At 38.0% G+C, this 16,066-nt stretch overlaps 1 protein-coding gene across 3 annotated transcripts in view; it reads left to right on the top strand.

Annotated features, from left to right (window-relative positions):
* Positions 1-15,625, top strand: part of LOC311281124 (CAP-Gly domain-containing linker protein 4) — a 49,062-nt gene extending 33,437 nt beyond the window's left edge. For 2 of the 3 annotated variants that reach the window (XM_084393834.1, XM_084393836.1), the window contains 6 exons: positions 1,627-1,809; positions 2,650-2,787; positions 7,764-7,887; positions 10,735-10,802; positions 10,928-11,003; positions 13,432-13,959. In XM_084393834.1, the coding sequence (XP_084249960.1) occupies positions 1,627-1,809; positions 2,650-2,787; positions 7,764-7,887; positions 10,735-10,802; positions 10,928-11,003; positions 13,432-13,822 (980 nt within the window). In that variant the 3' untranslated portion in view covers positions 13,823-13,959. Of the gene's footprint in view, positions 1-1,626; positions 1,810-2,649; positions 2,788-7,763; positions 7,888-10,734; positions 10,803-10,927; positions 11,004-13,431 lie in introns of all 3 variants that reach the window. The other variant, XM_084393835.1, reaches the window with a different exon arrangement.
* The last annotated feature ends 441 nt before the right edge of the window (positions 15,626-16,066 follow it).

Genomic DNA, 16,066 nt, shown 5'->3' with positions numbered 1-16,066 from the left:
TCAGCACACAATCACTGAGCTCCTTCACTCCTGCAACTCCACAATCTCATCAAGCCCCTCAGAGCCTCAAGAGGAAAGGCAGCAGCAGCATCACACCATACCATCCACCAACAACACCATCCACGAGCACCGGCAGAGAACAGACGAGTAAAGACAACATCTGTGTTATGTGTGGAGACGGGCCGACACAAGCAGAGCTGGAGAGCCAGAGAGTGCAGTATGTGTCTTCCTGCCATCATATGAGGGACAAGGGCTGAACCCTCTTTTCCCTTTAAACTACTCTCTGTACTTATATTTTATTTTTATTGAGATACATAGATACATTTATGTGTAATATGGAATGTTTTCTTCCCCCCTTTTATTTGTCTGTGTCTATTGCCTTGGCAGAGAGAGAGAGAGAGAGAGAGAGAGAGCAATGTGGGTTAGTAATAAGCTTATAATATGAGTTTGGGTTAGAATCAAAATGTCCCTCTGAAATCTTGCTATGTGCCTTCAAACCAAATGGTCTTATAGCCCCCATGAAAGCAACATGTACGTTTTTTGGCTTTTGGTATGAATATGTTAGCCTTACTGTTATCTATAAGCTAGTGTGCTCCAAAACAATGATAAAATTCACATTTAGAAGAAATAAGCATTCAGAACTTACGGTCTCTCACTTCCGTCAAAATGGATCAATGATTTTGATGACAACACTCTTTCACTTCAGCTTCTCATCAGATTTTCTGTCCAATCAAATGTTCTCTAGAATCTGAAGTCCCGCCCCCCTGCATTATAAATAAACGCTGAAGCTGCAGCTGAAATCAGTTACTTGTTCACACATTTACTATTTTCTACATGGTGAATGGCGCAGTGCACTATATAGGGGCTAGGGAACGATTCATGCAGTGTAAATATGCTTTCGATTTGGGCGAATGAAGTCTAGTTTTACGTTAGTGTCACCTAAACCGCCACTGCGAACACACAGTCTGCTCCGGTCCAGAGACACGAGAACACAGAGTGCGCAGACCAGAAAACGTATCGGACCCATTTCAATTCTACACAGAATGCTATATTTTAAAGCGATACGCCCATTAGAGACAGTACTGACGAGTTCAAGAGGTAATGCCGGTGTCATGCACCAACATTAATTACAAACTGCACATCGTCAGCATGATTATATTCTCTGTTTTGTTTTAGTAATAGTTTTATATTAAATCTAAAGGGGGAATCTAAAAGTGACTTCTGTGTGAGCTGTGCTTCATGTATCACAACACAATTTACAATAAACAGTGAAACTTGTTTGCCTGCACAATTTTGCTAATGTGACCAGACCTACAGAATATGCATTTTTCGTTCCAGTATCCAAACGAAGTCCAATTTACAATTTACGTTAGTAAATTGTAGTCCAAGCATAACAAAACTTGGTATAGACATCAGGATATGCTTAGGGTGCATGACAAATTTTGTCAGAATCTGTTCGTAGAGACCCAGTTAAACTTTATGATCAGTGAAGTCAAATTTGTCATGCATTTTCTTGTTTCCCCCAAAAGTGTGCGCCTGTAATCCTAAAGTGTAGCAATTGTGGTAATCTTCTTCATTTTTTAAATCTGTTACAGTTCCACTCTGTCCTTTCCCACCTCTGCACAGGTCTTCTTTCACTCAGTTGTTCCACCTCCTCTTCTTCTTTGGACTCCAGACAAGCTTCCAGACGACCACCAAGACCACCACCACGACAAAGACCACCTCTTCGCCCATGGCAGGAACGGACTCCTCCGAGCACCATATCTACTCCTCCGCCCTCCCGTTCCCTCACCGCCACCCCACATTCTGGTACATTACTTTTGACCATCTACGATAATAAGCCTTGAATATGTATTTGCAAATAGCTATGTGCACCATCATTATCGCAAAGTCAACCCTAATGAGGGATCAGGTTCCAAACACAGTCTTGCATCACACTCAAGGGCAAAGACTAATCCCACAGCAAATAAATGAACATACGTGAGTTGTTTATCAAAATAATTAAAATATAAATACTTATTTATGCATGATCCATTTGCAGAGTCTTTGTAGTGTACATTATTTGCATTGTATAAAGATATCATTTTTTTAATGTAAGTAACTGTAACCTTTCTGTAACTTTTTCTAAGTAACCTTTCTAAGTATCTGGTCACATGACGCATAAATATTATGATACACGTTAACGATTGATGCAACTTACCCTACTCTCTACTAGGTTTTGAATGTAAAATGTGTGATGTTTTTAGATGGATATTAAAGGGTTAGTTCACCCAAATATGAAAATTAGCCCGTGATTTACTCACCCCGAAGCCATCTTAGGTGTATTTGACATTCTTCTTTCATACGAATACAATCGGAGTTATAATAAAAAAGGAAGTCCATCAAAGCGCATCCATCCATGATAAAAGTGCTCCACACAGCTCTGGCGGGTTAATAAAGGCCTTCTGAAGTGAAGCGATGCGTTCGTGTAAGAAAAATATCCATATTTAAAACTGTATCGACTAAAATAACTAGCTTCCGGCAGACGGCCGTACGCAAGTCGACTTAAGCCAAAAGAGTAACGCACTTTTGGGTGAACTATCCCTTTATTAGTGCATTTAGATATTATGAGATGTTTTGAAATATTAAAACTTTCTTTTCTTTCATCAGGAATTGCTCGCAGCAGAACCCCTTCAGCCAGCAGCACAGCATATGAGAGCTCAGATGTGCATTTAGGGGAGCGTGTATTGGTGGTGGGACAAAGGACAGGGATTGTGCGGTTTTTCGGGAAGACCAGTTTTGCTCCAGGTATGACACTATCGCCTTTCTAACAATCTCCTGCAGTGTACGATAGCTCAGGAAAGTGCTGTGGGTCGGGGTTAATTGCACATTTAGAGCTATTCAATGGCTACTCCTTTGTCAATGTACTTGGATCCCTCTCCTTTATGTAACCTCTGGATGAATTAAAGCCATATTTCATATGTCTAATATCACACAATGGATAAAGAAACATTTTATAAATGAGTAAAAGGCCAGCCACTCAAATTCACTTAACGCGTCGCACACTTTACCTGTCTTTCTGCTGGGACTTTATGTCTGCTACTCTGCTAGGTTTTTAAGTTGAATACAGCAGTTTTTTTAAATGTATACCATATAAAGGTTATCCGCTTAATGGAACTGGTACTCTCAGGTGAGCTCAGCAGTTCTTCAGCACTGTGAAGTTAGTCACTGTATTTACTGCAATACATCAGAATTTCAGAGACACTCGTTGTGTTCCAAGAACCTTCAGCTACATCCTTTTAGGGCTCAGATTATACAAATGAAAACATAAAAGAAATGATTAGATTGTAGCATTTGTATTGTAAGTAGCATGTTAAAATGAAAAAAGAAAAGAAACATGTACTTGCTTTAGTTATAACAGTAAATACTGCATAATTACAAGCAACTAACCCTAATCCTAATCCTAACCCTAGCCATATAGTAAAAACATGATAATTCATATTGCAATGCATAATTACACTGTAGCAAGTGCACCCTTAAAATAAAGTGTAACCCCTTTATTACTAAAGTCGGGAGTGAAGGACTGAATGGAGAACAGATTTATACAGATGAACTGAGAACAACATTTATTGCATATTGTCCATGATTGTGAATGCTGACTCAGCTGATATTGAACCTAATAAAATCAAGATTCAGGTTCAGCGAGCACTGTGGATTATGAACAGTTGAGAACAACTCAATACTGTTAATTCTTTGAAGGATCGGTTTTTATCATCAATTTGTATTTTGTTGAATAAGCCAGTGTGCCATGAGCTGGCGTACCGCTGTATTAAAGCTTGTGTTTATATATGTATATATATATATTTGAAGATTTGTTCATTAAATACATTTTATTTGACATAATGTGATTGAATATTTATGCCTGAATGCTGCTGGTTCATGGTTTGGAAAACAAGAGTAGCTAAACTATTCCCATAAAAAGCCTTAAAACGCTTACTCTAGTCTGCTAATTAATGACCCCTGAGTGCTGTTGAACTCAGCTTTTTCAGGAGAGCACTTTCATGTTGCAGGAAGCACAGTAATTTCATCAAAATCAATTGGAAAAGCTAAAAACAGATTTGGAAAGAAGTCTGTGATAGCTTACTAGAACACATATTATATTGGCCAATGCTCAATTATATGCACAGCAGGGACAAAATATAATAAAATACACTATGCAGTCCTGGTCAGAATTATTAGCACCCTTGGCAAATGGGAATAAAGAAGCCTGTGAAAATAGACCTGCACTGTTAATCATTTTGATCCTTTCATTAAAAAAAAAAAAAAAAAATCACAAAAATCGAACCATTCGTTGAAGTAAACAAATTGAAAATGGGGGGGGAAATCTCTTTATGAAATGTGTTTTTCTCCAAAACACATTGGCCACAATTAATGGCACTCATTTATTCAATACTATCTGCAGCCTCCTGTTGCAAAGAGAACAGCTCTCAGTCTTCTTCTATAATGCCTGATGAGTTTGGAGAACGTATGACAAGAGATCAGAAACCATTCCTCCATACAGAATCTCTCCAGATCCTTCAGATATCGGGTTCAGGTCAGGGGTCTGGGATGGTCTTGGCAAAAGCTTCATTGTGTGCTCAGTGACCCATTTTTGCATTGAATTTGATGTTTGTTTGGATCATTGTCCTGATGGAAGATCCAGCTGATTTCCATTTTAATATTTCTAGCAGAAGTGGTCAGGTTTTGAGTTTTTATCTGTTGGCATTTGATAGAAGCCATGATACCATGTATCTGAACAAGAAGTCCAGGACCCCTGGTAGAAAAATAGGCCCACAACATTAAAGATCTAGCAGTATATTTAACCATGGGCATGGGGTACCTTTTTATCCATGTTTGCATCAAACCCATTTGTTGGGTTTGCTGCCAAAAAGCTATTTTTTTTAGTTTCATCTGACCATAGACGCCGGTCCTGTTTGAAGTTCCAATCGTGTCTGACAACTGAATATGCTGGAGTTTGTTTTTGGATGAGAGAAGGGATTTTTTTTCTCGAAACCCTCCCAAACAACATGTGGTGATGTAAGTGCTGTTTGATACGGTTTTTAAGCTTTCTGACTCCAAGACTACACCAATTTCTGCAATTCTCCAGCTGTGATCCTTGGAGAGTCTTTGGACACTCAAACTCTCCTCCTCAATGTGCATTAAGACAATACAGACACATTCTCGTCCAGGCATCGTAACATCGTAACCAGGCAACAGGCATTGTAACATCTTTAGTTGACTGGAACTTCTTAATTATTGCCCTGATGGTGGAAATGAGAATTTTCAATACTTTATTTTTTTGCAGCCACTTTCTATTCTGTGAAGCTCAACAATATTTTGCTTCACATCAGAACTATATATATACCGACCCTTTCCAAAAAATTTGAATATCATGGAAAAGTTTATTTATTTCCATAATTCCATTCAAAACGTTAAACTTCCATAGATTATAGATTTAGGGCCCACAACTTAAACGATTTCAAGTATTTAGTTGTTTACTTGTACATAATTTGTACATAATTTGGGCTTCCAGCTCATAAAACCCACGAAAACAGGATTGAAAAAAATTTGACTATTACATGAAATCACACAGTAATTACACAGTAATACCATGGTCATTGAACCAGGTTTTGGTTATTTTGTCAGTGTGGGCAGGTGCAAATCCTGCTGGAAAATGAAGTCAGCATGAAGTGCTCTGAAAATGTCCTGGTAGACGGCTGCGTTGACTCTGGATTTAATAAAGCACAGTGGACCAAAGTCCTCTTTTCTTATGAGAGCAAATTTTGCATCTCATTTGGAAACCAAGGTCCCAGAGTCTGGAGGAAGAATGGAGAGGCACACAATCCAAGATGCTTGAAGTCCAGTGTGAAGTTTCCACAGTCTGTGTTGGTCATGGGCTGGTGTTGGTCCACTGTGCTGTCCACTCAACGCAGCCGTCTACCAGGACATTTTCAGAGCACTTCATGCTTCCTTCAGCAGACAAGCTTTATGGAGATGCTGACTTCATTTTCCAGTAGGATTTGCACCTGCCCACACTGCCAAAATAACTAAAACCTGGTTCAATGACCATGGTATCACTGTGTAATTACTGTGTGATTTCATGTAATATTCAAATTTTTTGAAATCCTGTTTTCGTGGGTTTTATGAGCTGGAAGCCCAAATTATGTACAAATAAACAACTAAATACTTGAAATCGTTTAAATTGTGGGCCCTGAATCTATAATCTATGGAAGTTTAACGTTTTGAATGGAATTATGGAAATAAATAAACTTTTCCATGATATTCAAATTTTTTGGAAAGGGTCTGTATGTATATATATATATATATATATATATATATAGTGCTATGCATAAGTTTAGACACCCATACTAAAGTTGACTAAAAAGAGGAATAAAAAATAATCTTTTGGAAATTGCCTTAATATAAATATAATGCCTTAATTATTATTTTTTTTGGAAAAATCCAACCTTTAAGGACACCAATTTTCTTTGTGAATGAATAATGTATCGCAAATAAATAAATGTTCTTCCTTAAAATACAGGGTGCATAAGTCTGGACACCCCTATGTTAAATTCCCATAGAGGCAGGCAGATTTTTATTTTTAAAGGCCAGTTACTTCATGGATCCAGGAGACTATGCATCCTGATAAAGTTCCCTTGGCCTTTGGAATTAAAATAGCCCCACATCATCACATAGCATTCACCATACCTAGAGATTGGCATGGAGTACTTTCCATAAGATCATCTCTCAATGCAAATCAAACCAGCTATTAGGCCAACTGAAATAAAACCATGCCAATCTCTAGGTATGGTGAAGGCTATGTGATGATGTGGGGCTATTTTAATTACTGGGTTTGACTGACAGATTGAGGATCCAATGGAGTTACGAGTCTTGTCTCCACCTGACAGCTACGCTACGATTGACTTATTTTACCCAAGAGAACAAAAAAATGTATGTGTTTTTGTGGGGACCATATTTAAAAAAAAAGAAGTTTTTTTTTTAATTGGACAGACGAGGAGGCTATGTAAGACTTGGAAGTGCCCAGTATTGAACTGAAAACGAATATCTTATTACCAAATTATATTAACACAAATCAGTTATATTTCAGACAGAATGAGAGCTATTGCTCTCTAAGCACTTCCAACCCCTGCTAAGGTTGACCATCGTTACACTTCTATAATGAAACACGTGCAGCATGAAGCTTGACATCTTTTTCAACCGAACACATGCCAGGAGTCGATAGTTGCTTATGAAGGCTTTGGACTTGGAAGTTTAAGCAGCTGACTTAAATTTTGCTGCTGGAAAAGAACCACTTCAACAAGACAGTAACGATTTTCTATTCATGTTTTTTTGTTTTCTCTTTTTAAGAACATGGATCTGATCCGTGCCATTTTATTGATAGGGTACCTTAAGGTGAAATCCATCTTCCTCTCAATGTGCCCTTTTCTTCTGCTATTCACACATTTATAGAATACAACTCAGCCTGTGCTTTGTGCTTTGTTTACTAAAAAGCAACTGTTTGTCCTTGCATTACAAAGCATCACAAAGCTTTTGGAAGGAATAGCTGGATTTACTCAAATCGCAGGATTTGGTATTCGTTTGTTTAGACTCGAGCTGTACTGAGAGATGACAGATTGGAGTTTGTTTACCAAAGCTCAGGTCGGCAAGAGAATGGCTACATTTCTCAGAACGTGTGTGCTTATACACAGTGTGTGTGTGTGTGTGTGTGTTTGTGTCCCTGACAGGATTTTGGTTGGGGATTGAGTTGGACAAGCCGAGCGGAAAGAATGACGGATCAGTTGGAGGGGTACGATACTTCAGCTGTCCTCCTAAACACGGAGTCTTCGCCCCACCCTCACGAGTTCAGAGGCAAGTGCACCGTGGAGAATTTGCAGCCATAACCGCATCTTAACTGAGTCTTATTTCGGGTATCTTGCTGACTTTTAGCGTGATTATTTCTAGCCCACTGTGTCTTTGATTGTTGAACTGAGATTTCGACCTTTCTGTACAGAAGCATTAATAAGATTGTGCATCGACATTTGTAAGTCATTTCTGCATGAGGGACGTAACGGTCCCCACAGAAAATAACCGTCCTGCCCTTGTCCTCAAAAGACATTTACCAGCCACTCTGGCATCACAGATAAACTTGATGGGTATTGTTGGCTTTTTTAGACAATAACATTTGTGAAAAATTCAATAGTATTTAAAAGAGGAGTCGGAAGTCTTAGCAATTGCATAGAAATGTCCTGGGAGCCACCCAACAGTGGCAAGTTTGGTCACATTTCTTCAGAAAGTGTAGTTTGTATTTGACTTTTACTTATTTGACTTTAATTTGATAGGAAAGGAATTACTTCCTTTCTATTTTCTTTTAATTAAATATCCAGCCTTTTTTTTTCCTTGCATTCGATTTACTTTTCTCCAGTCGGTCTTCCATTATGACTTTAATCCTTCCCATCGACAGCGGTCTGCCCTCCATTTGTCCCTCTGTACCTTTTACTGCTTTTATTCCCCTGCTGGTTATTCAACAAATGATCAATGTTCGTATCTTCTCCATCTGTCATGAATCATATATTCTTAATTCAGAACCATTCACCTATGCCATATTCCGCTCTTTCTTTCCCATTGTATTTTTGTAAAGGGTCTGAGCGACTGATAAGCACATTGTTCTAAAAGCTTTCTTTCATTGTGTCTTCTTAATTAACCCTCGGGGCAGCCTCAGACACGCCGGTGGAGAGATCCCAACCGCTTCCTTTCATTTTGTCAGAGGCTCTTCAAATTGAAATGGCCACTATTTATTTCTTAATTCATTTTCCTCATCTTAAAAGGATTCTCCACCCCAAAAATGAAAATTCTCTCTTTCATTTACTCAACATAACACCCTGCCAGATGACTTTTTTTTTTTTTTACTTCTGTGGAACACAAAGAAAGATTTTTTTAGAAAAACAATTCATCTCTGCGAGTCCATATATTGCAAGTGGATGGAACCCTTAAAGTTGACTTCAAAAACCCGCCATCATTGTCTTCTGAAGCGAAACAAAATAAATACTAATGAAATGAACATTCTTAGAGCTTCCGAACAAATCTTTGGGGTGCGGGAAAGTTTTAAAATCGGGTCTATTGGAGAGGTTCAATAGATTTCTTTGGCGTGCCGAAAGAGCACCACAGACACAGTGAATTCACCATGGGAAAAACTGGGAGTTGTGAAAAATATGATTTTGCCAGATGAGAAGTTTATCTATGTATCATCTTTTTACTCTTTTAATTCCTTTTATAACTGTTTTAATTTTCCCCAAACTTGCCTTGCCTAATATTTGAAACTTATTATAACCTTTGAAACAAAACGTATAAACTTGAAACTTTATACTGTAAACCATTACTTCCGGCCTACTTAACACGCGCACGTTCATAAGTTTGCGCTTGACGAAAACGTCTCAGTCAACAAGTGACGTGTTTAATGTGGGTTTTTTGAACAGTGGAGTTGCCTGAGCCTGCTTGAATGCGGCAGAGAAAATGCCAGTGTGGAGAGATGTGTTGATGTGTTGATGTGTGTGTGTGAGTGCTGGTAAAAGTGTAGGAGAAGATGGCTTGTAGGTGTGAGGGCATGGGATCTCAAGGCCAGGTGGTAGGGTGACTGGAGAGGAGAAGTTTAGATACTTCTGCCTCAGTGAGAGGAGAGAAGATTGCTGGAGTTTTGTCAGTGAAGAAATGAGCAAAATCATCAGCAGTTAAAGAGGAGGTGGGTGGTGGCGGAGGGGGGCAGAGGAGAGAGTTGAGTGTTTTGAAAAGTGTGCATGTGTTTGAAGCGTGTTGTGGAAATCTGAACATTTAGCAGCATGACCTTCAACAGACAAGGATGAGAGCAGAGACTGATACATACTCAGGTCAGATGGGTCTTCTGATTTGCGCCATTTTCTCTCTGCTGATCTGAGTTTGGTCCGGTGTTCATAAAGAGCATCAGATAAACCAGGGGTTAGAGGGGGTAGCACGTGCTGGCCTGGAGGAGAGAGGACAGATATTGTCTAGGAAAGATGTTAAAGTGCAACATAAAGTGTCCGTTGCGGTGTTCACATCCAGAGATGAGAATCGTGTGGGTGAGGAAAGATGGGAAGGAGAAAGTGAGCGCAGGTTTCGTCTGAAAGTAGAAGATAGTTCTTAGAAGATAGTTAGATAGTTCTAAGATGGGTTCTTAGACCCATCTAAGAAGATAGTATTATATGAACTGTCAAACTCTAAATTACGAATACGACCGAACTTGACCTTCAGCCCCCACATCCTCTTGATAATGCCTCCTCAAAGTCAAGTCAATGTGTTGTCGTCTTCAAGCTCATATTTAAGTCTGGCTTCCGTCAAATTATGGAAGTAAAATGTGTTTCGAGTACCATTTCATGTTCACTTCAAAGAAATTCATTTCAAAGGGTTTTTACCTGTCCGTTGGAGAATCCCCCCCCCTCCCCCAATCCTAACCTAACGGATTTGTTTGTGATTTTGTTCCTGCTACATATTTACATGTCAAATTGTTTGAGACAATTTTGACAAGCATTTGTCAAAATAGACCCATGTGACTGTCACTATTTTGAAGTGATAAATTTGTTGTTTGACAGCTAACAGAGTATACGCAAGGGTAAAATAATGTGTCTTGACAGTTTTCTGCCAGAGCATCAGTTGTTCAAGTGCAGTGGAAGAAGTAATACTGAACATTCACTTTGTTTTAACTAGCAGGATTCATGGCTCAGTGGACTGTCTGTCAGAGCTGTCCTCGTCTCGGATGAACTATTCCTTCACAGGTGAGCCATTACTGCTGTCTGTTTCCCTCTCCTCTGTCAAATCTTGTATGACTGACGAGTTTTTAGACATTCCCTTTTTCATATAAAACTGTCATTTTTCAGTGGATGTTTGTGTTTGTTTTAAGGAATTCGACGCACTCTCAGCACTTCCTCAGCCATCGCCACTCAGAGAGAACCGAGTCGCAAAGGTCAAGCAAGCAGGTGGGAATGATGTTAATACGACTGTACCTTTTTTCAAGTGAAGAATGTTTCACTAGGAGGAGTTGTGGCATACATTGAACCTTGGTGCTCATGATGGACAAATGTTGGTTTGAGTTATATCATATCATTTTCTGTCCTCATTTTTTTTTTGACCAAAATCTAAAGAAGCCAAATCTCAAAGATTCCTTTAGTTTCAAAACAGGCACTTTTGGGTAGAAATGTATATAATAATTAGTATTAATTAATTTATAATCTCAGAAATGTTTGTATTACTTAGTATTAATATATATATATATATATATATATATTATTTTTTTTACTGAAACCGAAATGAAAGTTTTCATTTAGCTGAAAACTGAAACTGAAAATAAATCTCATTTAATAGTCAATTAATTAATTGCATGTATTTATTAACCAACACTCAAATAAAAACAAATGGTTGTATATTCAATTGTACATATCAACTTTTTAATGATGTATTTATGTCTCTACTCCAATTCGTGGATGAAATATAAACATTTAAACGGTGATTATAACTTGTTTTCATGACATTTATTCAAACAGAAATAATGAAGGCAACAGGTTTAGTAAAAATGTAATGACTAATACAGAGAATATATTTAGCTAAATGGGTTGTTTTTTTTTATACCTGACATTGAATGGTTTTCCTGAGGTAAATGTAACATTACTTGACATATTGTTCACAAGCTGTTTTGTTGACCTCTTTCTGCAGTTGAAACACTGATAAACACTTTAAAATAAAAGTCAATTTCTAACATTACCTAAGGCAGCGTTTCCCAACCGGGGTGCCGCGGTTGTATCATCAATCTCGGATCGTCGGAAGTCTCTAATAACAACAAATAATGCGCACAAATTTATAATAAAAATGCAAATCATAAGTTTTCGGCGTTGAATTGCGGGGGTTGCGCTTGCGCGTGATTTTATTCCCGTGCCTCATTCCCAGTGCGTCCACATAAAGCTGCCTATTTTTCATTGTTGCGCTTACGGTCAAATACACACGAAAACGTCCCAACGTCACAACGTCCGTCTTGCCGCGTATTCACATAAACACATCGGTTATGTCCGTGCTGCTGTCAACGGTACCGCGTGCGATTAATGTTTTTCAGTTTAACGCGGTAAAAATATTTAACGCAATTAAAGCAGCATCCGGTTTTTTTCTGTCATCCTTTGGCTAGCGTTACATTATATAATCACGTTCTTCTTCATGCAAATGCTTTTAAACCATGCAAGCGAGAAAATACAAAAGAGAATGCGCTGTCTGTGATGCTGACACACACGACACACACGACGCACAGAACGATGCGCGCCAGAATCGACTTTCGCGCTTTCGCTTTGAGTATCCTCATGAGAGCAGTCTTAAATGAGTTAAATAAAGTCTTAAATGAATGTTAAAATGGGACGCGTGTGGGATCCACATGTGCAGCAGTGACATCAGAATCAAATAGCACTTCATTCGTAAAAAGATGCCATTAAACAATTATTTGAAATATACTGTCTTTATGTTGTTTCTACATTAATTTGGAGATTAACTGTGAAATTATTACATAAAATATTTTAAAAACAAGCTATCTTGTGCAGTTATAACAAAATTATCCCAGTATAAAAACACAAATACACTGAGTGAGCAAACATTTAGGTGAGATTTGCAATGGTAATTGAGCAATGTTTATATATGAATAAAAGCCTTAATTAAACATGTCATCATGTAAAGTGATCTCTTCAGAAGAAATTAATGATTTCCTAGACTTTAAATGCATGGACAAAAAAATTTGCTAATATTAAAAATATCTATATGACAGTAGGCCTATACGGCAGTTCTTCCCTGTGGTATTGAAAATTGATACATTTCAAGGTATAGTATCAAAGTAGTATCGTGACAACACTAGTGTAGGGTGCCACACATTTTTTTTTACATTTTCAAAGGGTGCCTTGACTGAAAAAAGGTTGGGAAACACTGACCTAAGGTTAATAAAAGTATTGTTCATTGCAAATTTCAACATTTACTAATACATTTTTACATACATTTGTATCTCTTAACATTAGTTAATGCACTATAAACTACCATGGATGATCGGTATAATTAATGTATTAATATTTTTCATGGTTCAGTATTGTTTTAAAATTTTTGTAATGAAAGTCCAGCACTTTTTCATGCGTTACGTTTGTTTTCATTCAGTTTCCATTTTAAAAACTATCAGTTGATTAATCGTTATCGGCCAGCGTGGTCGAACCTAGTTATCGTTATCGCTAAAATCCCCTATCGGTCGACCTCTAGAGAGTCAATGATTTTTCGGCCCACCAAAAGTGTTTCGACTGAAATGGAAAATTCTTTTTCGCCTTAAAATTGCATCGTAGCGTTAATTAGTCCCTTGCATCCCTTTCTCAAATGCTCTTTGTCGTCTCTCAGGAACCGTTCCAGTAATTTGCGGCGCCGGTGGAGCTCAGTCAGCGCTGGCAGGGGTACATCAAGGGCGAACAGCAGCGCTGGCCCAGGGCCTAACCGAGTGGGTGGCACCAGCTCCTCTGGCTCAGATGGCACTGTCAAACTCCACCTGGGCATGCAGGTCTTGCTAATTAGTGCCAATGAGATGGGCACCATCCGCTACATTGGCACAGCTGACTTTGCCCCCGGCCTCTGGCTCGGCCTCGAGCTGCGAAGCCCAAAAGGAAAAAACGATGGTTCTGTGGGCAACCGACGCTACTTCAGCTGCCGACCTGGCCACGGGGTTCTGGTGCGACCCAGCAGGGTCACGTACCGTGGTATCAACGGAGCCAAGCTGGTGGATGAAAGCAGCTGAGACCGCCACACGCTGAAAAATGGGCTTCCCATCTCTCCACCCATCTGGCTTTCGGTTCATATTGTTTCTGTGGATTTGTTTTGACATTTCAGCCAACCTGAGGAGACATTTTCTTTCTAACTGCACTAAGACTCAGACGTTCACTGCTGATAAACTGTTTACTCCATTTTGCGAACATTTCGGGAGGAAAACATTACATTTGAATTCTTCTGAGGTTTTAATTTTAACCGGAGGTTTGAAATTCATATGCGTCGGATGAAGTAAACAGTAGCAATATCGGAGCACTTTAATAAAAGTCTGTGGGCGAAGACAATGACTTTAATAGCAGGATTTAAGAAGTTCAGACAATTTAATAGCTTCAATAACTGTGACAATATTAGCTCCTCATGAAGCATAGCTTAGTTTGTCTGCTCTTGTCAGCAGGTGTGAGTCCCTTCAGAACATGGCACTTGCACGTTCAGAAACTCGTAATCGTTCCCTTTTGATGCGAGAGCAGTTACGATGAAATAATAAGCACTTTAATATTATCATAATCCAAGATTTAATCAGCTCAGAGAATCAAAACTCGACTGTTCCACAGAAGATGCAGCAGTTGTTGCAGCTGACAGGTTTTTGTTTTGAAACCTAATAGAAACTTGCGTCAGTTTTATGAAGATAAACAGACCAAACAATGAAGTCTAAATCAAGCTACCACTAGTAGTTTAAACCCAAATCAGAAGCAGTTTTTTGGGTATTGTTTTTCTTTGGGATGTTTTAAGGGGATAGTTCATCCCAAAAGGAAAACTCTGTCATTATGTTGTTTCAAACCCGGAAGACTTTCGTTCATCTTCGGAACACAAGTGAAGATATTATTGATGAAATCTGAGTTTTCCGTCTCTCCATTGACAGTTACGCAACTACCACTTTGATGCTTCAAAAAGTTCATAAAGAGATCGTGAAATTGAGCCGCTTTATAACAGATTTAATTTAGGCTTTTGTTCACATAAATATTGATCAACGAACAAGGTAGTTGTGTAGCTGTCAATGGAGGGACAGAAATCTCTCAGATTTCATCAAAAATATCAAGTTTTACGGGGTTGGAACAACATGAGGGTGAGTAATCAATGACAGAATTTTAATTTTTGGGTGAACTAACCCTTTGAGGTCTGTAATAGCAAATCAAACAATTGTTGAGAAGAACCATGATAATGAAGCAAGTAGAGTTTTTCTTACTTTGAAGATCATTCATACAAGTTAGTTATATTAGATAATAAAATGCTTAATGAGAAGAGACTGACAATAATTTGGATAAAATCGTTGTTTGTCATCTTTTCAAAGGCAATTGTTCCCATTTTGGTTTCAATTATTGATTCACTTATATGTTCTATCCCTTTAATTTTTAATTCCTTTCCAAATCCTTAAACAGTGTCTAGGATGAGTTTACAGTCAGTATAAACGCAAGACATACAGATGAATGATTCATCAAGAATCATATCATTTTGCACTAATGAGTTGTTTATGATATCAGAAAATTCTAAAAAGAAACAGATGAGAGTGTAAAATGGCAACAACAACAACAACAAAAATCGGTAAATTATAAGGGTTATAAAATTTCCAATGGAAGTTGAAGTCTAATTGCACATTTCAGCCTGTATCCACAGGGATGTTTTGTACATTCTCTGCTTAGCTGTGTGTTGGGTGTATATTTTGTGTGAATTTAAATTTAGTATTTTAGCAGTAAAACTGATTTATTAAATGTAATGCACAAAGAATGTTTGTCAAATTTGTCAGCTGATAACAATAAAAAGTTCTAATATTTTAAAATCTGTTTTGTTTTCTGCCCAGATGTCATTCATACTATACACGTTCATACAATTTAGAATGGAAATGTTTACAGTTGCAAAGTTCATTCCTCATTAAATATAAAACCTACTTAGTATGCAATTTTGGATGTAGTCTGTTCCCATCAAGTTCATTACATGAACTACTCTGATTCAAATTGAAAATGTTCTAAAACATACAAAGAATATAACAAATGGAAATAATCAATCAGAGAATTTTTTTTTTTTTTTAAATAACAGGTGCAAAATTATTTTTCTTGTTGATGGTAATCAGAAGTTTATTCTCAGCATCTGATAACTGAGCGCTGGTTTATTTACATGAATGCATTTAGTAATAGGATTAATAATGTATTCAGTAAACCAAACCCAAAAGCTTGAAGCATGGGATTTGAGCTGTGAAAAATGAACCCACAGGTAAAGCAGT

Source organism: Rutilus rutilus (assembly GCF_951802725.1).
Source record: "Rutilus rutilus genome assembly, chromosome: 21".
NCBI classification, from domain to species: domain Eukaryota; kingdom Metazoa; phylum Chordata; class Actinopteri; order Cypriniformes; family Leuciscidae; genus Rutilus; species Rutilus rutilus.
Note: the sequence above shows the minus strand (reverse complement) of the source record. Positions and strands in the feature narration are given on the sequence as shown.